General features: G+C 45.5%; 3 protein-coding genes across 9 annotated transcripts; 2 read left to right on the top strand and 1 right to left on the bottom strand.

The window, feature by feature from the left end:
• Window positions 1-433: 433 nt before the first annotated feature.
• On the bottom strand, window positions 434-3,354 carry elp5 (elongator acetyltransferase complex subunit 5). Of its 3 annotated transcripts, none has more exons than XR_007031919.1 (9): window positions 3,036-3,354; window positions 2,866-2,926; window positions 2,653-2,733; window positions 2,120-2,334; window positions 1,730-1,905; window positions 1,553-1,648; window positions 1,351-1,451; window positions 706-1,269; window positions 434-588 (listed from the first exon to the last, which is right to left on the bottom strand). XR_007031919.1 is itself a non-coding variant. In XM_047336349.1 (8 exons), exons 1-8 carry the CDS (start codon window positions 3,088-3,090, stop codon window positions 1,161-1,163), a joined length of 894 nt encoding a protein of 297 aa, XP_047192305.1. In that variant the 5' UTR covers window positions 3,091-3,354; the 3' UTR covers window positions 434-1,160. The 3 variants fall into 3 exon arrangements, 1 of the variants encoding a protein (XP_047192305.1); XR_007031918.1 differs by having other exon boundaries at window positions 434-857; window positions 1,032-1,269; XM_047336349.1 differs by having other exon boundaries at window positions 434-1,269.
• A 155-nt stretch (window positions 3,355-3,509) lies between these two features.
• On the top strand, window positions 3,510-8,183 carry phf23b (PHD finger protein 23b). Its single transcript, XM_035611755.2, has 5 exons — window positions 3,510-4,059; window positions 5,329-5,360; window positions 5,485-5,577; window positions 5,680-6,298; window positions 6,459-8,183. Exons 1-5 carry the CDS (start codon window positions 4,032-4,034, stop codon window positions 6,650-6,652), a joined length of 966 nt encoding a protein of 321 aa, XP_035467648.1. The 5' UTR covers window positions 3,510-4,031; the 3' UTR covers window positions 6,653-8,183.
• Window positions 8,184-14,795: 6,612 nt separating this feature from the next.
• On the top strand, window positions 14,796-24,210 carry LOC118287010 (phospholipid scramblase 2). Of its 5 annotated transcripts, none has more exons than XM_035611708.2 (10): window positions 14,796-14,939; window positions 15,053-15,142; window positions 15,659-15,748; window positions 17,634-17,823; window positions 18,841-19,139; window positions 19,585-19,627; window positions 19,760-19,980; window positions 21,024-21,185; window positions 21,946-22,107; window positions 22,217-24,210. In XM_035611708.2, the coding sequence occupies exons 4-10, from the start codon at window positions 17,805-17,807 to the stop codon at window positions 22,274-22,276; spliced, it is 966 nt and encodes a 321-aa protein (XP_035467601.1). In that variant the 5' UTR covers window positions 14,796-14,939; window positions 15,053-15,142; window positions 15,659-15,748; window positions 17,634-17,804; the 3' UTR covers window positions 22,277-24,210. The 5 variants fall into 5 exon arrangements, with proteins under 5 accessions (XP_035467601.1, XP_035467636.1, XP_035467608.1 ...); XM_035611743.2 differs by having other exon boundaries at window positions 17,634-17,891; XM_035611715.2 differs by lacking the exon at window positions 17,634-17,823.
• The last annotated feature ends 114 nt before the right edge of the window (window positions 24,211-24,324 follow it).

Raw genomic sequence — 24,324 nt, 5'->3', positions numbered from 1 at the left:
AAAAGAGCAGACTTCTCAGAGAAAAGTATGAAACGAACGTGATTTTGTGCAACAGCAATTTATGTTTACGAGACTGTTCAACGGCTGCAATAACCAGGGCTCAGGAGCACGTTGAGTGACGGACTCTGTCCAGCCACGTGCTTTGAGGCTTTCATGCCATCAGCCTTCATAAGGCCACAGCACCCAGTACACATGCACACACACACATCTATCTAATGTATTTATTCCTAATTTATCTTGTTTTATTTTTTACTCGTTTTTTTCTGATGTTCAGGCATTAATGGGAATTTCATTCTTTGACATCAACTTCCTTCCCTCGTGTCAAATTGAATCTACCTTACAGGGGATAAATAAACATATCTTATCTTCGATTTTATACTAAGCAATTGTGGAAACAATACAATTGGATGTGAAATTGACACGAGGTCGTAAATTACATGTACAACAATCAATTTTATTGAAAAGCAATGTGTGTGGATAGTCATGGAGAAACAACAGACACCTTCAGAAAATGTTGACTTTACGGTTACTCGGGAGATTCATGAGATGGAAAGATCGACTTTCCTTCGAAGAGTAATGACACTTGCTCTGCAAAATTGACAAAGTGGAAAAAGAATTTTCAGACTAGGACCAAAGGTTTGTGATCTCCCACCTCATTCTTACTTTTTAAAATGTATATTACCTTCCCCTACACTGTATACCCACCTTCTATGTAGAGTTGGTTACAGATTAAGTTGTGCTGCGTGGAAACCCCTTATGTCACATTTCAAGATCTGTATGTCTGGTGTACAGATCATGACACAGTGTCTGGTATAGGTTATTGTATTGTGGTGTTGCTGTTGTTGTTGTTGTTGTTTCTGTCAAAAACAAATAGTTAATAAAGTTTAAGTATTCATTTAAAAAAGAAAAAGTAATGTCTGTTTTAAAGTATATAATATTATAATTTTATTCAATAAGAAAAGAGGTGATCAATAATATAAGGAAAAAATATATAAACATAATATAGACCAAAAAGAAAATGTAGGCATTACGTTATATGTTCCAAGCTCCATGAGATGGTGGTAAGGCTTAAAGACTGCACTGGCGCTGAACACATCTCAGTGTCTTGAATGGATAAGAGTGTATGAAACATGGATCTTCTGAACCTTCAGTGGGTTACGCTACACATCAAGATCATCATCTGGGTCCTCCTGATCATAGTCGTCGTTTGCATCAGGCTCATACAGAATTCTTCCTGATCCCGGGCCCAAGTGAAGCAGAGCTGTTTTTCTTCAGATAAAAAGGAGAAAGGATTTTTTGTTAGTTTTTTTTTTTAACTTGGAAAAATATGATAATGGAAAGGTTTCTCACTTCGCTTTGCTGAAGACAAAGGGAAGTGCAAGTTTCTCCTTGGCTTCGCGCTCTGTGTCAGACAAGCGAAGGTTGAAGGTCAAGTTAGCTGTCGGGTCCGTCTACAACATACACAGAAAAATAAAGAAACTTTACAACCCTGCCATGTCTCAAGTCTTTCTTCATTTTATAAAATTGATAGAATAATAGAATTATATTGCACCTCCTGTTCCTCAGGGCCAGGCTGTTTGGGTCCGGTATGGCTGGCCTTGCTCTGCACCATGACTGTAAGATCCTCTTTGATGTTGAAAATCTCTTCCTAAGGACAAATAAAGTTATCAATCATTTTTTTAACAGTGCAAGAACACAAGATACTCATCCTGAAGGAAACACTGCTTACTTCTTGAATAACCTTCCCCGATTTTGAACGCTTCGTTATCTTTGCCACTGCTTCATCTCCCTTCGCTCCAGGTGCCACAGTGATGACTGAAGTAGCCAAATGGCAAATGCTTCCCACAGTACCTCTCTGATGCATATCTGCATGGAGCAGACCAATGGTAGCTCTCACAGCTCCTCCTAATGAAAACAAAGGGAAAGAAAACCAAATTAGTGGAGTTACTGCACAGTCTTAAACCCAATCAATCAGGATAAATTGACAATAGGATGGCACAATTGAAGAAGTTTTGTTAACTTTTGCAAAGGCGTATTGTGCCTAGTTTTTCCTGGAAGACTCTGGATGTCATGCTATATATATTCTGGTCTAAAATCTTTTTAGACGATAAGGTATCACCTTTTTTAAGTTGCTGAAGAGTCTTGCAAACAGCAGAAGGACTGACGTGCCTCAAAATCCACGACAGAGAGTCGATCACCAAGGTAGTAGCTGCCTTGGGGTGTGACGTTTGCTTAACCAGATGCGTGAGCTCCTCCAAATTGAACTGGTGGACTGTGAACGCGGGGTGATCGGTCCAGCCGAGGGGGTCGCTGAACGCGTTGTGAAAGTGCAGCCTGAAGTGACAGAAAACAGATTAATGAATTAAACTGTGTGAACTACTGCAGAAAACCAACATGTTCATTATTGTTGATCAACCAATTCATCATGTTGTCTATAAAAATTCCCCAAAACACAAGATCCGACAATTCCAATGTTTTGTTTGATCGACAAGTCTAATATTCGAAGGAATTGAATTAGCAAAGTAACAAAATGGAGGAAAGAAACAAATAGGTGAAGTTTAAACCAGTGACTCTACTACATTTTGCTGGATATATGAACTCAATGAAATGTTATGTTGATCGATTGATCGTCCCAGAACGGATCCATGATACCTCTGAGTGGGTGATCCTTGTGACCCATCCCTCAGCTCTTCCTCGCTGACTTCAAAGCCAATGACATGGACAGCTTCCTCCCTGTAAATTCAAAACACGAGTTCGGTTTGTTACAGGACATATATATATATATTACCTAGGAACACTGACGTGTAATTGTGAATTGAGAAACCAAACTGTCAACAGGGGCTCTCCTGTCTCCTGGCCCAATACCTGTTCAATGCGGCGTTGATGAAGCTCTTCAGGAGGTGTCGACCAGAACAACCGGCTGAATCTGACAACGCAAGCAGACATGGCTTTACTTCGTGCTACTACCGCGACTGACAGCCACGTGGCTGCTCGCGACTTTCACTCAAATTCGACGTTCGAAGAAAAGCGTGTACCTTGTATTATGAGCAGCCCTCCGGCGTCAACGCCTTGCAACAATTCAGGCAACATTGTGTGGTATAAACAAACGGGGTTGAGTCCAGGTGGCTACAGCTAGTTAGCATGCTGCTGATTCACCGCATGCGGAAGCGCGAAATGGCACCCACGCGCGCCTTAAGAGCTCCGTAATGCAATGTTTAAAACAACCATCTCTTTAAGAAGGGTGTCTGGAAAGGAACGTCGCTGCAAGTTACGTTTCACGGCAAATAACGCTTTTCCACATCCAGCGTGTTTTGGCTAAGGAGCGCGTTCGGAGTGTGCGGACCTTGGAGACTCCACGTCCCAGAATGCCTCGCGCGCGGGAAACGTAGTTCGGCGGCGCTCGCGAGCCGCGCTCGTTTCGGCGACTGACAGCGCGGTTGGACTACGCTACCCAGAATGCACCGGAGAGAAACACCACTACGCTGGCAGCATCAAGAGGCTTTCTGCCGCGCACGGACGGGACCGTGCGAAACTCCAGTCGTTTTGTATGCGAACCGCGAAGAAGCGACAAACTTAATCCGAGAAGTTCCCGTTATGGATCTACGCTGACCAAGCGCTCGCGTTCACCCGAGGAAATCCACGATTCTGCAACAGTTCGGCGCCGATGGTTACATAAATGCGGCGACGGAGAAAAATGGAGCTTTGAGCGTTGTGCGTTACAGGACAGAGGAATTAGTATTTTGTCGGGCTAATCACAATCCAGAGGCGGCAGGCTTCTGCTGCGTTCACGTTAGCCGCCGTGTCGGGTCCCCCAGCGAGGGGATAGCACAACTTCCACCCCACAGTGGAGAGCTTCTCCGGGGGACGAGTACCTCCAGCCTTGCGCGCCACTTGGCTCGCTGCTGTTACAGCTGCCCGGCGGTAAGGTGCAGCCACGCCGGGGGGAAAGCACTGCGCGACGGCCGCCACTCTCCGGCTAGCTCGCCTGCTGCTTCTGCTGGTCGGATCGAGGCCTTGTCGGTGAGGCGACAATGCTTGACATAATGTCCGAGCACCAAGGTATGTTTTGTTTTTACAACGACCCGTTAAACGAACTGTCCGCTCGCAGGGTCGACCTGGTCACTGTTGAACTGCGCCTGTCACGTTTTGCGGACATTAAAAAACGGCTGTGCCTTGTGCAAGTTATGGCTACGCTAACGTTACGTTTGGTTGCGTATGCAGTATTAATAACATGGCTCGCTCTTGGCCAAACTTGTGCTTTGTCGTCATCCCCGAAGTTCGAGTGCACATCTTTCACCTGGCGTTTTGCGAAAATATTTTTTCAAGTTTGCCAATCCTCATTGTAGTCGAGTTAGCTCGCTGGTGAGTTGGGCGCCGATCCACTTAGCTTAACGCTCGTAGCATGATGGCTAACGTTGCCCAACCAGCGCACTGGAAACACTTGTGCAAGCATGTGCGCGAAATGTTAAATTGCGATTCTTGTCAGCCAGGAACAGAACGCGATCGTTGACGTTAGCTGCCACTCCGACGCCGACAACTCATCCGATTAGACCATAAACCTTTGCTAGCACTTAGCTACGCCGTAGCCACCGAGCCTCCCACTTCCATTTCGAGAAGAGCCAGCGCGATTGGCTCGGTTAGCACAAGTTAACTCTCTCGAAGCGTTCGAACGAGCCGCTGGCGGCTGCACAGTTGTTCCCAGGCGAGGTTGAATTCAGCGTAATTCTATCGGACACTTGGTGTAAATCAACAAAGCAGCCCGGAGCACATTTGCCCCCTTTAGCTGCGATGGGATAACGTGCTGTTAGCTTCCAGTCTCGCACGTCGGCTAGCGTTAGCTGCTCGTCTACCCCAGGCAGTTCAAAAAAAGTGGCAATCCGAAAGCTTGACCACCTCCGCTACGAGTCAACACAATCCCAGTGTTTGTCGTGACCGATCGGGACAGTGGCTCCGAGGTCGACGCGGACATAGCCAGACTTTCAGTGGAGTTCAAACGGCGATCAAGTGACACCGGTTGCGGTCACAGCCGGCTAGTTGACGTTAACCTTAACTCACAGACGTTGCGTATTTATTTTTGAAACCCCTTAAACTATTGTCGGCGAAGTCCGCCGGTCAGTCTGAAGTCCTCGAGCAAAACGCGGGTCCCGATCGAGGCTCAACGCCCCATGCAGCCGACAACCGCGATCCAGTTATTGAGCCCCGTTAGCAAAGCTAACGCTAGCATAAGTTCACTCGTGTGTACTCGTACCCCCGGGTGCTTCTGTGTGAAAATCGAACTGGCTCGCATGTTACTCACAGACTTGTGTTTGCTCTTGTCCCCACCGCCAGATTCACTGTTGACGTGCAAAACGGAACCTCTGGTGAGTATTTTTGTGTAATTGTCCTTTAAATCCAAACCACCGAGCAGTTTATGCAGTGGTTCTCCTGCAGGAGGTTGTTGGGGATTAGCTTCACTCCCCCCTAACAAAGCTTTGCTTTCTGCAGCCCCCAGAGAGGAAAAAGAGGACGGTGGAGGACTTCAACAAGTTCTGCAGTTTTGTCCTGGCATACGCTGGTTACATCCCCAGTCAGAAAGAGGTGAGCGCATTTGAATATCACTGATGGAAGTCCCAGCTATTGCCCGTCTTGCTTGAGTTCGACGAAGGCCAGTGATTTATTTATGCGATGCTGTCTTTACAGGAGAGCTCATGGTCCCCGACGTCGTCCAGCTCTGCGCACAGCTCAGGGCTGTCGGCGGACGGAGGCGGCGGAGGCAGCAGCAGCTCCATGGGCAACGCCTGGGCGGACGGAAGCTCCGACATCCACACCATCCACACGTTTGTTCGAAAAGCCCGGGCCAACAAGGGCAAAAATATCCGCCGCATGCACTCTGAGAACACTCTGCTGGACAAGATGCGCCTTAAAGACTCCCTGTACGACAGCCAGGCCAGCACGAAGGCAGAGCGCAAGAAGGACAAAAAGCTAAAAAAGCTGTCGCTGGGTTCTCCCATGACGGCGGCAGACAGTGGCAGTAGCGAGGGCGAGAAAAGAGCCCGCATCAAGCGCAGCAAAAACTCAAAACAGCCGAAGGCCAAGAAGCTCAAGAGTTCCGCCGCTCAAAGTGAGACAGACTCCGAGGCGAGGCATACGCATTCAGAGGTACGACCAATCAGAGACGAGCTGGCCATGCATGGGGGCTCCACGCCGACCATGCAGGGCCTGGGGAAGATGCAGCCGGACGAGTCCCTCAGGGAAGCGGAGATGAGCTCCAGTGAGGGTGAGACTTGGATCGCCGACGAAGACATTATGGTCGAGTCAGGTATGCAGCTGTACTTTTCTACTGTGATTTATTTGTTTTTCTAAATTTATTATGCACATGAAACACTTGAGTGTAATTTCTAGTAACCTGTTTTTCCTTCCCAGCAGTGAACATGCACAGCAATTATGGCCTATTAAATGTGTTTTCTTTGTCAACACAGGGGACGATTCATGGGACTTGATCACCTGTTACTGCGGGAAGCCGTTCGCCGGGCGGCCAATGATCGAGTGCAACCAGTGTGGCATATGGGTCCACTTGTCGTGTGCGAAGATCAAGAAGTCCAACGTTCCTGACATCTTTTACTGCCACAAGTGCAGGGACACGCGGCGGTCCGGACACAAAAAAGACACTTAGTGATGAAGAGGATGGGAGGGACGAAGAGCACCGACTCTGTCTTTTGCTGTCCTCTTGACACTTATTTTCTTTGATGCCTGCAGCCAAAACAGCCTAAATTATCACCTGGATGGCAACCGTATTGTCAGTTTGTAGAATTTCTTTTGACAATCACAACCATTCTTATTTATCCCTCACCGTTTCCTCTTTTCCTGTTTTTTTCCCCCCCCTTTGGTTACTGTGAAGACCTGACCAGAAGGCAACAGATACAGTGGAGAATCATTTTTTTGTTTTGTTACTTAATAATCTGTACATTAATTGGCTTTATTGTCATACACTGCTGGTGTTGTGCACAATATCTCGTTCGCACTCATATTCACTGAAGGTGCATTTTGACTTTGAGGATGTCGACAAATCGGCGAAATTTTCCTTTACCGTCCTCGAGGAGTTTCAGTTTGAAAGCCTTCTTTGCTCGGGGCTTTAAACCCGCGAAAACTTTACACATTGAACAAATGTATAGCTGAAGCGATGCAAAACGTTGAGAAGTACGTCATGATGCTAGACGGGCAGCTCCTTTTTATTTTCCATCGTATTTCGGGCAATTTACTTTTTGAGTTTTTTGGTCATCGGCAGATAAAATGGAGAGATGTCACTCCAGAGTCCTTGAATTTAGGGATTCAGCTAACTTTAATTATTTTTGCTTCTAAATTGATCAATTTCAAATTGCACACAGACAATTCTTTCAGCAGTGCACTTTTTAAAAGATATAAACCCAAATACCATTTCCACTGCATATATGGATGTTACTGCGGCTGTGACGAGCTACAGTTGATTAAATCTGTACTTAGCATGTAGCTGTGTACATTCATGTTTTAGCGCTTAATGTTTCTCCCTGTCTGTTCTTGTTAATCAATCATTGATAGCCAATCACCATGAACAACATTTGCATTGAAAGCTGTTAAATTTTGATGTTTCTGTTCTATGTGTGGTTATTGTTTTATTTTATTTTTCTTGTTTAAAAGCTCATCGTCTCTGACTTTGGGGGGGGGGGCAACGCTGTTGTACGACAAATGGTTTGGCGGTGCTTTAGAATGTCAAAGTGGCCCCGAGGCTCGTTTATGAATGGTTGTAAAAAATATTTGGTTTTCTATTTCATATAATTGTTTATTTCTTAGATTTCTGACAAGCGGGGGGGGGGTTTTAGAGACGCACCCCCGCATCAGAGAATGGACATACGATTGTCTCACATCGAGAACAGAGTTGTAGTGTACAGAAAAAGAGTTGAGGCCGCGTAGGTTGTGGCGTTTGTTTATGTTGTTTGGTTTTTACCATGTGCTTTTTCTTTTCGTTCGTGGGAGAGTCGTGGTAAGTCTCCAGTAGCAGTTGCACTCTCTTTACAACTTAAAAATTCTGTGTACATATCCTGTTCTTTGACAACTGTACATATGTGAAAGTGAAGAGAGAAAAATACCCAAGCAAAATCTATATTTTCTGCAGTCTGATGTTTTCTTTGATTGTAGCTTGAAAAATTAAAAGTCTTTGGGAACATAAAGGTGGCACTCTGAATCATTTTTTTTATTGAAAATGGCATTAAAAAAACAGAAGAAATCTGCGCTTTGGCATATTTTATTACATGTTAGCACACAGCATTGTGTTTGTCCTGTTTGTGTCTTCAACCAGCAGAGGGAGTTGGTCGACAGGCGTCTCACTTGTAGGTATGGCAGCGAGTTGATGAATAAATATGGAATATACATAAAGTATCACTGAGGAAAAGGTGAGAAAGAGCTCAGCCGTGTGAGTTTTTCCTTTCAGTCCCTGTCGTCTTCCCAGTTCACGTCCGGCTCGTCCTGTAACAGACGGAGTATCCAAGTGCTTAGTTCATACATTATTAGAGAAGAACAAGGTCTTGATGAATTATTAATGACAAACAATTGTACTGTATGTGAAGGATTCCTTCTCTGTCATGGAAAACCTGGACAAGCCATTAAAACGTTACTCTGCTTTTAAGTCATATATATATATATATATATATATATATGTATGTATGTGTGTGTAATATATACACCGTCTGTGTAGAAGGTGGTATTTAAATGGCTGTGGCTTCAATTGCATTTTTTCCTCTTGTTACTCACCTTTCGGTTTTGGAAACTGGACATTTTGAAGCTGCCGATGGAGTCCAGAGGAGCGACCTTCCTCCTGGAGATCACGGCAAAGAGAAGAAGAAGACTCAATTACTCAATTTCTGTGATGCACAGTGACTGGAAATGGAGAACATTTTCCCTTTTTTATACATAATAATCATTCACCTTCTACCACACATTTTTTTTTTTAAAAACACGTTAAATAGCACCCTTTACCGTACGACATTTTATTATAAATTTATTGTAAATAGTGTGAATTTTGTAATTTCATTTCATTTCATTTCATCTTATTTAATTTAATTTAATTTAATTTAATTTTATTCTATATTCTTTTTCTAATTCTGTGTAAATATGTTGACTGCTACATGCACCTTAAAAGCACCAAAAAAGAATTCCTCTGGCAATACAAGTGATTCTGATTGATTCTGACGAAATAAAATTCACAAAAGCAAATTCAGCCAAAGTGCATTAAAAAAAAAAGGAAACTGCCACGATAGATTGTGATTTAGGTGGCTCACATAAAACGATTGACAATTTAAATTTGCTGTGAGCCAATGACATTTCCAGTTGCCCCGACTTGTTCAGAAGACACAAGTCGCCGTTGGCAAAGCGTCTACTTCTGCGTTCACTTCATTATGTGTGACTGTGTAACTTCCCCACAAAGTCTAAAACCAGTTCGAACTGTGTGACCCTTGGTTTTCTGTCCCTTCCCTTTCACTTGTCCTTACTTCTTTTCGTTGGCTTTGCGCTGGTGCTGGTGCTGGTGCTGGTGATGGCGCTGGTGCTGGACAGAAAGGTGGTCTGTCGGGGGAAGAAAAGTCTCTGAGTGTGAGGGGCGACCGTCCAGATCCCTGCCCGTCTCCCCTGCATCACCCACAGAGAGGTCTCCCCCGTGTGTGCGCTCAGGCAGGTGGGAAAAGAGTTCCTGGTCCGGCCAGCTGACCTCCTGCAGACAACGATCATGCTATTGATACAGACAAAATGGGCTACACGGGATTCGTTTCAACTTGTCTGTCCCAAATAAAGGGGGGACGAGGTGTGCTGTGTGCACGCCCACCCTTCTGGTCCTGGAGCGGCTTGGCAAGACACGAGCAGATATCTCCTCCAGCAGCAGGTACAGAGCCAGGGCAGGTAGCGCACACCTGGAGCACAGCATCTGAGCAACAGAAGAGTGAGACAGTCACTTTCACGTGTCTGATTCAACGGAGGGTGATAGGCAGTAGTAGAAATGGGGAAAAAAAGAAGAGAAGAAATGATATGCCCACCTTCGGTCTTCAGATTTTCTGTGGATTTCTGTCCTCAAAGATCTCGGCTTGCGAGCGCTGCCTCTTCTGAGCTGTGGACCATTTCGGAGAGGGTATTTGTAGCCGTGTGTCTTGGGTGGGTTTATATTATGGGACTGGCACAGGGGGCTGTTTAGCCTGTGTGTGTGTGTGTGTGTGTGTGTGTGTGTGTGTGCGTGTGTGTGCGTGTGCGTGTGTGTCAAACATGGCAATTACATCTGCCGCCGTGCTGCCTGCCATTGTCATCATTGGCCTCGGCTCATAGGAGATCTGAAGTGCTGACAACATGCCTTGACACAGACACATAGATTACGTTTGCACACACACACACACACACACACACACACACACACACACACACACTGCCCCACTCCCTTGCTCTCTTTTCTTGCAGCTGAGTGAGGAGCGATGGGAGAACGATAAGGCCTTTGTTGAGGATGTTGCTGTTTCTAGACTTGCCCTGGTGCCTCGGGGTCATACGTCACCCTCAGGCCGGCATCGGCCACCGGCTCAACCAGCTCAACCACCCCAACCACCCCGGACGTGTCTTTAAGCAATTTAAGCAATTTGAACCCGGTGATAGGCCTGAAATCAATGTTGCGATAATAGGGATTTTATTTTTCCCTGACGTTGACACGTCAACAACGTGGTAAATGTGCGCAAGATTACATCTAACATACGTCCATTGCAGTGAACTGGGTTCCCTTGTCATTTACTCTATTAATGTAAACCTATTAATGCTTTTAAAATAAAAGCCTTAACCTTCTTTTGGAACTTATTGAGGATAAGAATTGAAACAAAGCGAAGAACGAAAAAAAAGAGAGGAAGTTCCATTTGTCTTATAGGTTGAATGATGATCTGTATGGAATTAGATGTTGTTTAAGGGTAGGAGGGATATGCATTTGAGAATAAATAGCAACCAATTTAAAATGGCGTCCGGGTTTAGGCGAGAACCAGTTTAATGAATCATATACGTTGCAATGATGGGGGACACCTCAGAACAAACCTACAAAGTCTATTGTAAGCTACGTTCATTGATCGAAGGTTCGTTCTGACAGGCAACGTCTGCATAGTCAAGGATTGGTAGTGAAAGAGATTATTCTTTTCTGAAGCAGTTGATCAAGCGGTATAATAATCGCAGGTTGCGATTTATTTCTATTAATCACAGAGTGGATATGGGATTCGTAGGAGAGCTGGACATTTAGATTCCTCCACGTTCTCGAGTGGTGTCCCATTTACTGACAAAACTGTGTGTCACCTCTGTGAAAAGAGCGGACTTCTTTCTTATTCAGGATACGTTTGTTGTCGGGGGAACCACTTTTGAACTGTGTTGAGGTCAGCTTGTCGTGGACACTGAGTTTGTGAGATGTTGGCCTTTGGTTTGCCAACGTAAAAACAATTCACCAGCCATCCACGGATGAGGCATATTTGATAAAGAAAAGACTCTCAATGCCTAAAATTATGACTAAAATCATGTCATAAGCAAACCAAACAACCACTTGGCATGTATACACTACAAACAATTTACAAATGTTACTTCCAATTGACAGCCAAAGTCAAGAGATGACTTATTATTTGTAGTCATAACTGCACTAATTCAATGTGCTTCGGGGAGCACAGAGACACAGGGGTCAGAGATTACATCGGGGGCCCCTAGTGAATGTGGCAATCTGGAAAATCTGGAAATCCCGATCGCCCCGCTTCGCCCGACTTCGCCGGCGGAGAGCCACCCCGTCCAGACCACACACAGCTCCCTCCACCCCTCCTGCGCCAGAGAAGGGAGACAGTGCGGCAGGGATGGATGGAGAGATTGGCAGAGGACTGGGGTGGAGGGCGCTCGCCTCGGAGAGCGTATGAGCGCTCAGACACGTTTTCACTTTTCCTCTTTTCCCGCCCTGTCCTAATTATTTCTATTTCGGGGACACTGGGGCTCACCAAACATAGAGCGAGCGCTGATGGATCAGGCGTGTATAAATAAACCGAGGCAAAGGCTGACAGCATGTCAACAGGGGCAGAGGCCAGATAGGCCGCTCTGATTACCTCCATTATCAGGGACAGGCCTCATTAGGGGCCTCTGGCTGGGTGTGTGTGAGACTGTGTGTGTGTGTGTGTGTGTGTGTTCTTTCGTTGCAACACAGCACCCGATGTCCTTGTGCAGATTCAAGCCCGGGGAGAAGCTTTCAAAATTGCGGGCATTTTTGTTGGCCCCTGGTTTCCGTAAGCGGTTAAGTTTACGGTTGAGCCTCGGTTTAGGGTTGAGGTCGGCGGATTTCAGTGCAATTTGTGTCGGCACGTGTGAAATCTGATTTGATCACATTTTCAGATGTCAGTGAAATCATTTCTGTGTACGTATAATGATAGAGAGATACAAGTTGGGAAATACATTCACCGTATTTGGTTTTCTTCGCTGAGGCAAGATGAAACAATTATACCACTCTCATGTCAGACAACTGCCAGTGTGTGTGTGTGTGTGTGTGTGTGCGTGCGTGTGTGTGTGTGTGTGTGTGCGTGCTGAACGACTTCCCTCCTACCCCGCCCCAATCCAGTGCCCTATAAGTAACGGGCATAGCGGCAGGTGCCAAATATAGTCTCTGCCGAGGCAAATGCGAAAGACCTCAGAAAACAGGGAGAAAAACAATATATGAACGAACAGGAGAACATTTGTCACATTTAACTGGTCCAGAATAGTTAATGTCTGTTTTTTTTTTTGCGTTGGGCTGGTCACAGAAACACTGAGAAAAAGGCACAAACTAAACCAACGGTTTCGTTGTGAGTGGTCACGAATTAGGGACGGCAGAAATTTTGGACTTGTTGAGGCAGGGAAAGCAAAAAAGTTGTAACCAGCTGTTCTATTTTATACAGGCGGGAGAAGGTAGTAATCGTCTCATCGTCATTTGACCGCAGCCATAACGTCCAACCAGGCCGTTAATCAATCACCAGTCAGCCGTCAGGTCGGTGAATCAGTTCCGAGCTCACTTCTAGCAAATAATTCACAGTGCGGTCTGCTCCATGTTCCGCAGATCTGGCTACATATTCTGACCACGAGTCTCTCGGACTATGCTTGAGTGTTTTTATTACACTTTATACTTATAACTCCTAGGAAGTATAGAACACTAAGAATATGTAAACATTTCAAAGGAAAATGTACTTTTTATTCTACGACATGTAACTTTACCTACTATTAACTTACTTTTTACACACATAATTCTTCATAGTTTTATTTGTGGACATATTAGTCTATATTAAATATAAAAAAATGGCTCCATCTTCACCAACTGTAAAAGAAAGAAAAAAAGTAAAGAGGTGCTCACTTTGTAATTTATCAGTAATGGTAATTGATATTTAAGGCATCTCTATTTGCTCATCTTAAAACAACCTGCTTCTGCATCTGATCCTATGTGTTCATATTCATGCAAGAATTTAAATGTGTGTGTATGTAAGTACATTTCACCGATGTATATGTTTGGGTTTCTGTATGTACATGTTAATGTATGTATATGCATATGCATAACATGAAGAGGAGGAATGTTTGTGTGGGTCAGGCTTCGGGAGAGCTAATGTTTGTGTATGGGTGAGTGTAACTGTGCTGCTGTGTGTGTGTGTGTGTGTGTGTGTATGTGTTGTGTTTAAGGACCCCCCTTGAAGACGAGATGGTTCATCGCAAGGGGCTTATCCTCCTAATAAATGTGCATTATTAACTGGGGGACATGCTGCTGCCTAACAAGTTAACAAGTAGGGCTGCAACAAACGATTCTATTCATAATCGATTCATCTGTCCATTATTTTCTCGATTATTGGTTTGTTGTTTGGTCCATACAATGTCACGAAATGGTGAAAAATGTTGATCGTGTTTCCCAAAACTCACAGATAATGTTTTCTTTTGTCCACACACCAAATATATTCAGTTCACTGCCACAGAGGAAGCAAAGAAACCAGAAAAATGTTCACATGTAAGAAGCTGAAATCAGTGAATTTTGACCTTTTTTTTTTGTCACAAAAAACTACTTGAACGTTCGATCGATCTTCAAAACAGTTGGCGGTTAATTCAGTTATCGATTACTCATCGATCAATCGATTAAGTGTGGAGCTCACACACCTCCTCCTCGCAAGAAGTGGCCCGAGGGTGTGGCCGCCTTCTAACTGTTATCCATGAGATTCTCTTTTTTTAAAAATAATTTTAATATGAATATATTAATATTTATATGAATTCAGCCTTGAAGGTACCCGAGGAAGAATATCACTATGGAAGAGTCCCATGACCTTTTAATGTGTGCTGATTTGTTTGACATATGAGAAATGATTACTGCCTAATGAGAAGTCATACTTTTTAGTTTCCAATACTGTGGTGTACATTAAACTGACAGTACTTGCGTACTCGAAGTAGTTTTCATTTCGTTGCTGGGCCTTTGGCGACCTCTAGCGGTCGTTATCTACACCACCGTTTGACACACGCCAAACTCCTCCCTGGTTTCTCTGCATGCTATGATAAAAAAAAAACCCAGCCGAGTGCTTATGCAACAATGCTGCAGCAAGTAAAAAAAATAAAATAATAAAGCTAAAAAAATAAAAAAAATAAATTAAAATACACCTTTATTTCGTCGTGCTTAGATTAGAAGAAATGTGCCTGCGCAGTGGCGCGCGGAAAGACTAATTCAATCCACGTGAGCCTGAAAGGGGAGGAGAGTACAGAAAGATGATGGGAGGGAGGAGAGACGAGCAACGGCGAGAAACGACAAACAGGTTTGGAAGGGGAGCATTAAAACACACACACACACACAACACACACACACACACACACACACACACACACACTTCTTGGCTCCGTGGATCGGGGCTTTTTCCTTTCGTTGTTTTTTCACTGAGAGGACGCCGACGACCGGAGAGGTGAGGCTTCCCTTTGTCAGTTTCTCCGTTTTTATCATGTGTTAAAGAAAGAATTGGGGTGGTTGGTATATGTAAATGTATATATATATATATATATTTTTTTTTTTTATCAGGCTTTGGCCAGACACACTTGACTGTTGCTGAGGAAGAGAGAGAGAGAGAGATACAGCCCGAGGAGAGGAAGAAGGGGGTGGGACTGTGTGGTGGGTTTACTTATGACCCCCTTTTGAAAAAAAACTAATGAAAAAGGGATTTTGAATACACGTAAATTGTTTTTTATGGGAAGTTCAGCGACATTTACCCATAGGCAATTGCAATGAAAGTTTAAAAAAAAAAAAAAAAAAAAAAAAGGTTGACCAAGCCCCTCCCCATCCCCCAGCTTCTCCTCACCCAAGTTGCACCCTCTGTATTTACCCCCCCCCCCCCCATGTTAAGCAGCTTCAGGGACCTCCACTTGCACACTTTCCACTGCACCACGTCATATTTCATGTCAAAGTACACGGACTGGATTGTAAATATAGCTACTTATTAATTGTGGTTGCGTTCACAGACTTTTCCTGGTTATGGAAGAATAGAAGGCCCACATAGAAGAAGGTTTTATGATTGAATTTGAGGTTATATGTTGGTCTTGGACTCCCTTTGTTATTGTCTTTTCAAACTCCTTACTCCAACCCCCCCCCCCCCCCCCCCGCCCCCTCTTTCCCTGTCACTCCCTCCAGTTTCCCCACAGAGACCCTGGGAGTGGACCAGTAAGTGATCCGTGGACAGAAAGAGAATCCAGAGCCAGCTCCTCGCCATGTCTGCCCCTGGTAAGTTTCTCAGCTCGAAGGGAAAGCTAAGATGCTGGGGGGGGGATAGACACACTTTGTATTTACACAGTTTGACTTTTACTCAGAAAATGGGAAGCAACAGCGCAATGCAATGGCGTAAAACTTTTTCGCTCGGTCACTTCTTCCATCGGGTCATGTTTCCGCAACCATTGTGAAAAAAGAAAAGAAAGAAAGAAAAAAAGGCCTCTTGCATATCAAGTTTCCATCAGACTTCCCTGCCACAAACGTTCCACCGCATGCCGCTGCATCATGAATAAATGCCTTGTCTTGCACGGGCCTCGGCCTCGAGAAATGTCGTCCTCAGGGTGGCGAAATTAGATAGAAATTCCAGGAATCCTTGCTTGAAAATGTATATATATATATATATATATATATTTTTTTTTTTTCTTTGATTCACTTCCTCCCTCCGGATGGAAAAGAGCAGGCGTGGGAGGTGAAAGGTGTCGTCATGTGGGCATGTCAGAGTGTGGCCTTTTCTGCAAACAACACCGGGATACATTTTTGTCTGTTTCCTTGCAAGTGAGGCAAAGGAATGTGGAAAGAGGCGGTGCCTCAAAGTTCACTCTCACACACACACACACACACAGACACACACACACACACACACACACACACACACACACACACACACACACACACACACATCCTCTTTTCGGTTCTTGTTAAAAAAAAGAAAGAGAGAGAGAGGCAGAAGCGGCATGAGGGCTTTGGTTCCTTTCTCAAACTGTAATCCAGGAGATTTTAAAAATATTTTTCACATTGATTCACCCTTGAAAGTGCACGCCAGCACGCTCACAACCGCAACCATGGAAGAATCTCGCTATGAAACGGTCCCATGACGTCTAATCTGTTGTGATTTGTGTAAGGATTGTCCTGCCGGGTTATCGAAAACCGGTTTCGCCTGCTGTGAGTCAACAGCTTTACAAGGCACACACACACAAATAATATATATATATATACTCTGTCAGTAGATGCCAAAGTTCAGGTCGGCCTCTGCTGCACATATATATATATATATATATATATATATATGTATATATACATATATGTTTTTACTCAACACTAATGACAGGGGGATTATTCCCAACCAGTTAATTAAACAAAAAATAATAATGAAAAATTGGGGACATCTTGGACATCCTAATGCCGTCATATATAAAGCACAATCCGATTCATCATTAATAATTACAATAATTTAAACCAGAATAGCTGAATATTTTCACATTTGAAAAGCTGGAACCACAGAACGTTTGTCTTTTTGTTGGCTCCAGCTAACTAACCAAAAAAATGATTTTATCATTATTTTTTCCATTTACCATCCAATTAATCGACCAATTTTTTCTGCACTTGAACAAATGACAAAGAAGGATAGAAATTATGATAAGAAACTTCACTCAAAAGACATAAAATCCACAGACGGCATTGAAACGTGCAATGTGTGTCTTTAACCATATCCAATTTTTTTGTGTGCTTTTCTTTCTTTTTTTTAAGGAAACACACACACACACACACACACACACACACACACACACACACACACACATAAACACACACACACACACACACAGGTCACTCAACTGCATTAAATGAAAAGAGTAAGAGTAAAAGAATAAGTAAGTAAAAAGCTGTCCGAGATTCTGTCGGGAATCAAATAATCTTTATTGAGTTCAAATGAAGCAAGGTATGAATGAGTCTATTTATTTATTGAGTGTTATAAAATCTCCCCCCGTTTATTAGAAATCATGGACCCACAAAATAGTCTGGAACAGCGACACGATTCCACTCAGCCATAAATATCTGCTGCACTTTAATTGTTTGTCACGTTACGTCAGGATCCTGTAGAATGATGGCTCTGGTTTTCCAGCCATCTGATTGGTCGGGAGTTGGACTGGTGACTGGCTTTGATCACCTACCTCGATCTTAACCTGCTCCCGAGTTGGGCTAAACCTGAGGATACCTCGATAACCGCTAACCCTGCTTTCGTCGCACGGGCCCCAGGCACGGACACGGGGCCTTAGTCACGCTGACCGGAGCAATGAACCACCCGCCTACCCGTAAGCGAGACAACCTGCTGCTCCGCCCCCGCCGCACACTGATCACACCTGTGAATGGACGCGTGACGGCAAGGCATTACACCTTTATCACACGCCACACCCTCTTACCTTTCCCCTCCTCACGCCACATGTCACCGTCTGTGGCTCTTTTTAAAAAGACTTGTCAGTAGATGCCAAAGTTCAGGTCGGCCTTCTTATGGGCCATGAACAGAACCCGGCTCTTCAGAGAGTATCTACCTTGAACATGTGACACGTTCAAACCCCCCTAGAGCTGTTGCTGTAGTATTTCCATTACTGTTTACTTCTTGCTCGCCTCTTATTAGCCTTCGGTCAACACCGTGGCTCCGATAATAAGTAGCTTATTGGCTCTGTGGTCCCAGCAGGGGAAGCAGGGTGATCCACTGTTATCACACGCACACACACACACACACACACTCACGGTTTCTATGAGCACAGAGAAGCTGCCATTCGCCAGGGACAGACAAATCAGGATTTCCCTCTCCGCCTGCGTCGCTGTGGTGCAGAAAAGCCTCCCTTCTTTTCGATGTTATTTAATTTTTTTTTATCGTATTGGAAGGTAAGGACTTCAAACCTGCACTTGTTGGAGTCGTCTGATCACGATTTCCATCTCAACGTCTGCGTCGCCGTGTTATTTATTTAATTTGTTATCATATTGGAAGGTAAAGAACTTCAAATCTGCAGGAAGTGGTCTTATGGTTGTTATAGTTTTTTTTAAAGGTGTTAATGTTTATGTCAAAAATTTGTACGTATGTTGTTGTTTTTTTTTAAATTTTGAATGCTAATTGTTTTCGTTCTACCTGTTGCTTCACATTTGAATGTCATCAGGTGTTGTACTGTGAAGAAACTCTGTGCGTGCGTGCGTGCGTGCATGCGTGCGTGCGTGTGTGTGTGATTATAGCTCTGAAGAGAGTATAATGATCAATCCGAAGACTTTAATCATAATTTTTAATCAGATTAAAGTTTGACATTTCAACCTATGTCCCCCCCCCCCCCCAGGTTATCCAGGCGCTTACAACCAGACACCCTACCCCATGCCTCAGCACGGCGGCCAGTCTGTCGCCCCTTATCCTGTTCCTGCAGGGGGGTACGGAGACCCGGGTCAAGCTCCCCCACCAGGCTTCAACATGGGCTACAACGCGGGCCCGCCTCCTCCAGTCATGTATCAGCCGGGCCCAGTCGGGCCAGCTCCAGTGCCGGAGTATGGCGGCTCTCCGGGAGCAATCTCCCCGGCCCCGCTCGGGGCGCCAGCTTCAGCTCCTGTCGGCGTCCCGCCGGGGCTTGAGTACCTCACACAGGTAGGCCAGAGAAAATAGATTTTAAAATAAGTCCGAAAAAGACGAGGCACAGCTCTGCAAAAACACAGCTGTGTGTCTTGTGGAGTCAAGTGAATTTCAAATGCTGTCCAACCCATTTCGAGGCTATCATTTTTCGCAGAAGTTTTTTTTACCGCGTGACGGATGACTCATGCGCCACTCCTTCATTTCAGGAATTTCATTGTTCTTTATAGAAAACAATACCTCTGGTCAACTTGCAAAAGAGTTTCAACAAACACTTTGAACTCGCTTTCAGGGCTCTCCAGCAAATAACTCCATATGTACCGAACTCCTCTGTGAATAGAGATGATGAGTCTGCACGTAGCGCGACTGTGGCCTTATGAAAATTCACCGTCAAAGTTATTTCGCATTGCAAGCAGGGAAAGTCTCACATCGTTTGTTTTTTCTTCTCCCGTGTGGTTTTTAGATTGACCAGATCCTGATTCACCAAAAAGTGGAGCTCCTCGAAGGTAAGGCATGTTACTTGTTCATCCAGCCATTAAACTTTGCACTGTCCTGGCCTCGGAATTCTGTGCTTATCAAAAATGTTGTTATTGGCCGTTGACACCCTTTTTCCTCTTCCCCTCTCCGGACCCGGCCAGCATTCCTCGGCTTTGAGACCAACAACGAGTATGAGATAAAGAACAGCCTGGGCCAAAAGATCTACAAGGCCAAAGAGAAGAACGACTGCTGCACCAGGAACTGCTGCGGCTCGCTGCGCAGCTTCGACATGAAGATCAAGGACACCATGGACAGAGAGGTCATCCGCCTCATCCGGCCTTTCCGCTGCGTCTCCTGCTGGTGTCCCTGCTGCCTGCAAGAGGTGTGTGTGCTTGTGTGTGTGTGTGTGTAGAAGCGCCAAAGATGACAATTAATAACCTTGTTATATATTGATTTACCACACAGAGACCGACGTTTGACCAGTTCCTTCAGCACCTAATCACCCTGATATCTCACTTCAGTTATAGATTTGCACTCCGATATGTGCGCTATGATATTTGCCCCATGTGCGCCAAGACAAAGTCTGCCATTATTACTGTTGCTAATATTTAACCATATAGATTTTCCGTGGATTCGTAGTTATGCTTTGACAAAAACACCAGCGCACAACAAGAGCGAACCAAGGCATGGAAGGGCAGCGTTCAACATCTTCTGACGCAGGGTTGACGGCAAAAGAAAAGCTTTCTGGCCGTGGCAACACTTCCCGTCCTGGTTACTCTGCGATGGTCAGTTGTTTACGGTAACAGGGTAATCGTTCCTTCAAAGAGGATGTCGTCACCGATTAGACGGACGTCTGAATCCGCTGGCAAATGAGTCTGTACTAATTGCACTAAAAAGAAAGTGAGAAAAACCAGACTTTTAAAAGTGTGTAAGTTTGAAATGGAGTGACTCACATTTGGAGTCTTTTCCTGCCTGCACCTCGTTCCAGTGTCTTTGTGCGCCAGTCTGCTCAGCGCAGGGGGGTTTGCGAGGTCTATGAATGGCCCTTTGTCCGAACCATATCTCCCAGACCCCCCCCCCCCCCCCCCCCCCCCCCCCGGATCCTCTTGCCGTCCCTCCACCTCTGAGAACTCTCTCTCTCTCTCCGTCCGTCTACGTTTTAATGACTTCCGTTGGCGCCGACTGGGCTTGGACTCCGGTTCCCACACTGTCACATACTGCAGCGCTCTGTTTACTGACCCGACGGGAGCCATGTGAGATGCATTACCTTTGTTATGTGCTTCCACGGTGGAGCCGTCGGACTCTGCTGTCCCGTGCCATCTGCCGCGTCTTAGTCATAGCTGACCGGGTCAAAGGGGACGAGGGCGGATTATTGAATTTTGCGGAATTTCTTTTCAAATGTTTGTTAAACAATGTGACCCACAGATGGAGGTCCAGGCGCCGCCCGGCACCACCGTAGGCTACGTCAAACAGGACTGGCACCCTTTCCTGCCGCGGTTCTCCATCCAGGGGGCGAACAAGGAGACCCTGATGAAACTGGAGGGGCCCTGCTTCGCCTGCAACTGCTGCGGGGACGTCAACTTCGAGGTGAGGTCGGGAGTTGCTGTAGGGTCAGCCTCGGGCGTCCTGTTCCACAGACAAAAGAGACGGAGCTTTCTGGCCGTGACCCATTGGTGGCCTCAAACATGTTAACCGGCTTAAAGGGAATCAATTGACATTGTGGGAAAGTAGACTTATTTACTTTGTCGCCGAGAGTCATGTGAGGAGGCCAACGCCACTCTCATTCTCATGTCCACTAAGGATCCCTCTTCCACCCCCACTATAATGAATTAGTTGTATAACGCGCCTTCGATCTGTACGATAATGTAACAGCGACATCTTGTGGTTTTCCGAATGGTTCGAATCGTTTGTCGGTCCAACTCGCACCCAGCCACCGCAGCCACTCAATCGGATGAATGAGATATAGCAGGTGGAATGGGGCCTGTTGAGACCCGGCACCAGGGCCTGTCTCGGTGATCCCATCTCAGGTGGACAGCTCTCGAGGTTGCGTTGAGGATACATTTCGACGCCTTGTCATTGGACCGGCCAAGACACCAAGACAACATCGGGTATTTTACGGCGGCCATAATTGGCTTAGGAGGGGGCTTGTGTGTGGATTTGTAACCTTTGGACAAATCCAGGCTCGCTAGGCATGGGAGAGGCATCAATCGATTCAAATGAATCCGTAGGTCGGCAGCCGTGCCTGACAGCTCAGAGGGCTTCACTTTTTTACAGAGAGAGCTCGTGGTCGTGTTAACTTGACATCGTACCTGTCGAGGTCACTGACGTTCTTGTCTTTGCGCCGCAGCTGAAGGGGAAAGACGGCGACAAACCCATCGGTCGCATCAGCAAGCAGTGGACGGGTCTCCTGAAGGAAGTCTTCACCGACACGGACAACTTTGGCATCCAGTTCCCCCTGGACATGGACGTGAAGATGAAAGCCGTGCTCATGGGAGCCTGCTTCCTCATTGTAAGTCCCTAATCTCGTTGGGAACAACCCCTGACCTTTAATCTGGCTGAAGGATGATTGCATTCAATTGTGATGTCAAACCTTTCCCGTATGTGTCCTCACCTTTCAGGACTTCATGTTCTTCGAGAAGGTCGGAGAGGCCAACCAGCGCAGCAGCGTGTTTTCGTAACAGAGGAAGGGGGGAGGGGGAAATCATCGAGGGATAACAACAGCGCGGGAGCAAGGACTTTCTCCAGTTATGGCATTCATATATCTAGTTATTCATTTCTAAATCCTTCCTTCACAGAATCCCAGCCCATATGGTGCTAACACCAGCATCCTTTTTATACACAAGCACAGACCGATATGAGCTGATGAACCTTCGAACCAGCTATTTTTTTTTTTTTTTTTTTTAAAGTTATCCGAACTCCACCGACACATGTTGCCAAATGTTGCTTGCACTCCACAAAGTCCGCAGACATATGATCGGTTTGTGAGTGAGTGCGCGCAGCTGAGATTTAATCCTTGCCAAAGAAAAGAAAATCAACCTAACCCCTTGAGCCCACACAAATGAATATGAGTGGATGCGGTCTGGTCCAAAAGCCCACAAGCACCACGAGGCTCGTTTTGCTTCGCCGGCATTGCCATTTCATATTTATGCTGTGTGTGTTTATTGATTATTATATTGCACTCATACTGATGCGCGTTGAAGAAACTGCGATAGACAGAAGCTGTATCCGTTGCCTTGTATTGTAGCCGTTGGCAGGCTTAGGGCAGTGGCCGTCTGTGGGTCCACCGCTTTGGCCAAGACTGAAATATCTCGACAACTATTTGATTGTTTTGCGCAGACGTTCGTGGTCCCTAGAGGATGGCACACCTCGGTGACTTTGGCCATCCCAACCTCTGGGTCAGAAGCTTTTGTTCAGCACTCAACGAACCGTATATCTGCAAAACTAATGGCAGTGATATATTGCAAATGTCGGCATGCAAGCGAGCTGAACTAGCACTGCAACTAGTATACTGTCCAGACGTCAGCGCGTCAGCATTGTCACTGTGAGCATTTTGATATTTAGCTCAACGCACTTCTCTGCTTGCCACACAGAGCTGCTCGTAGCCAGTAACTGCCGTAGGCTTTATCTTATAACCTGTATATTAACAAAATATATGATACAGTAAAACCTGAGCTCTGCCCACAAGGGATCAGGCTGTTGTCGTCTTTTATCTTGTATCGGGAAGTGATGGTTGGGATGGTGGGACAACATGGGAGGACGTTAATTATCTTGTAGGCAAAGTCGACATGTGCTCACAGTATTTACCAAAGTGCCGTTTTTCTCTACCACTCCGTTGCCTTTTTCCTCTTTTCTCCGTGTGTCCAAGCCCAGTGTACACAATCTGAACAGAGCTGGAGCTCGGGCTGCCGTGCAAATGCTCCCTCGCCTCCGCCTTGTGTCTTAGCCGTTGCCGCGGAGACCCGGCGCCACGGTCGAAACCTCGCCCTCCCATTTCCCCGGACACCACTGCGTCGAACAACAGGCGGAGTGCAACGGAACATGGGGAAGGGAATAAAATACAAAAAAGAAGAGAGAGCAGAAGTTGGGGCCCAGAGAATGTTTATCTGACCTGGGGAAAACCCCCCTGCTAGTGAGGACTCCCAGGATGAGTTCAGAAAGCGACCCCTGAATGTGAACTCGTGGTTTTTTGTCTATTTCTTTCGCTCATTTCCTCTGCTCACGAATTTTTCTATCGGCGTTTGATACACCTCTCGTAAACATGGGAGTGCCTCCAAGCGAGGCCATCGCTTGCAACTTGTGCTCTCAAATACAAACGCTGCACCAAGCCGTCTGTCTCTAAATGTGTCCCGTTGCCTGTGCATACTTGATATGTGAAACCATGAGTTATTTGTTTGTTGGGGGGGGGGGGGGTGTTAATCTGCAGATTGTGTTTATTTGAATCAGTTATGTCCGCAGCTGTCAGGAGCTGTACGCATCTGTGTCCTGTGTTTCTGTCAAAACTATACATGCGGACTGTTTTCCGATAACTTGCGTCTTGTGATTGTTATATTCTTTTTTTTTTTATATTAAAAAATACCCTGTAATTCATAAATAAAAAAGAATTGTTAAAGTGTTGCGTTCATCTCCTCCAGTGCTTGTCCGGGAAACTCTGGGAAGGTCCACATGTGGTTGGTCCTCCTGTGGAAAAAATGAAATTTGTCCCTCACATAACTTGTAATCCTACGGT

The sequence above is a fragment of the Scophthalmus maximus genome, chromosome 12 (genome assembly GCF_022379125.1).
Source record: "Scophthalmus maximus strain ysfricsl-2021 chromosome 12, ASM2237912v1, whole genome shotgun sequence".
NCBI lineage: Eukaryota > Metazoa > Chordata > Actinopteri > Pleuronectiformes > Scophthalmidae > Scophthalmus > Scophthalmus maximus.
The sequence above is the reverse complement of the archived record's forward strand: the minus strand, read 5'-3'. Positions and strand labels throughout refer to the sequence as shown.

Excerpts from the sequence above, each read along its gene's own strand:
- elp5 (XM_047336349.1), bottom strand. The coding sequence starts at position 3,090 with ATGTTGCCTGAATTGTTGCAAGGCGTTGACGCCGGAGGGCTGCTCATA. Across the intron at positions 1,906-2,119 it reads TCTTCAGCAACTTAAAAAAG|GAGGAGCTGTGAGAGCTACC; the intron begins GTGATACCTTAT and ends TGTTTTCATTAG. Across the intron at positions 1,270-1,350 it reads TTTGTCTTCAGCAAAGCGAA|AAAAACAGCTCTGCTTCACT; the intron begins GTGAGAAACCTT and ends TTTTATCTGAAG.
- phf23b (XM_035611755.2), top strand. The coding sequence starts at position 4,032 with ATGCTTGACATAATGTCCGAGCACCAAG. Across the intron at positions 5,578-5,679 it reads ACATCCCCAGTCAGAAAGAG|GAGAGCTCATGGTCCCCGAC; the intron begins GTGAGCGCATTT and ends CTGTCTTTACAG. Across the intron at positions 6,299-6,458 it reads AGACATTATGGTCGAGTCAG|GGGACGATTCATGGGACTTG; the intron begins GTATGCAGCTGT and ends TTGTCAACACAG.
- LOC118287010 (XM_035611708.2), top strand. Across the intron at positions 19,628-19,759 it reads AAAAGTGGAGCTCCTCGAAG|CATTCCTCGGCTTTGAGACC; the intron begins GTAAGGCATGTT and ends GGACCCGGCCAG. Across the intron at positions 21,186-21,945 it reads GCGGGGACGTCAACTTCGAG|CTGAAGGGGAAAGACGGCGA; the intron begins GTGAGGTCGGGA and ends TTTGCGCCGCAG.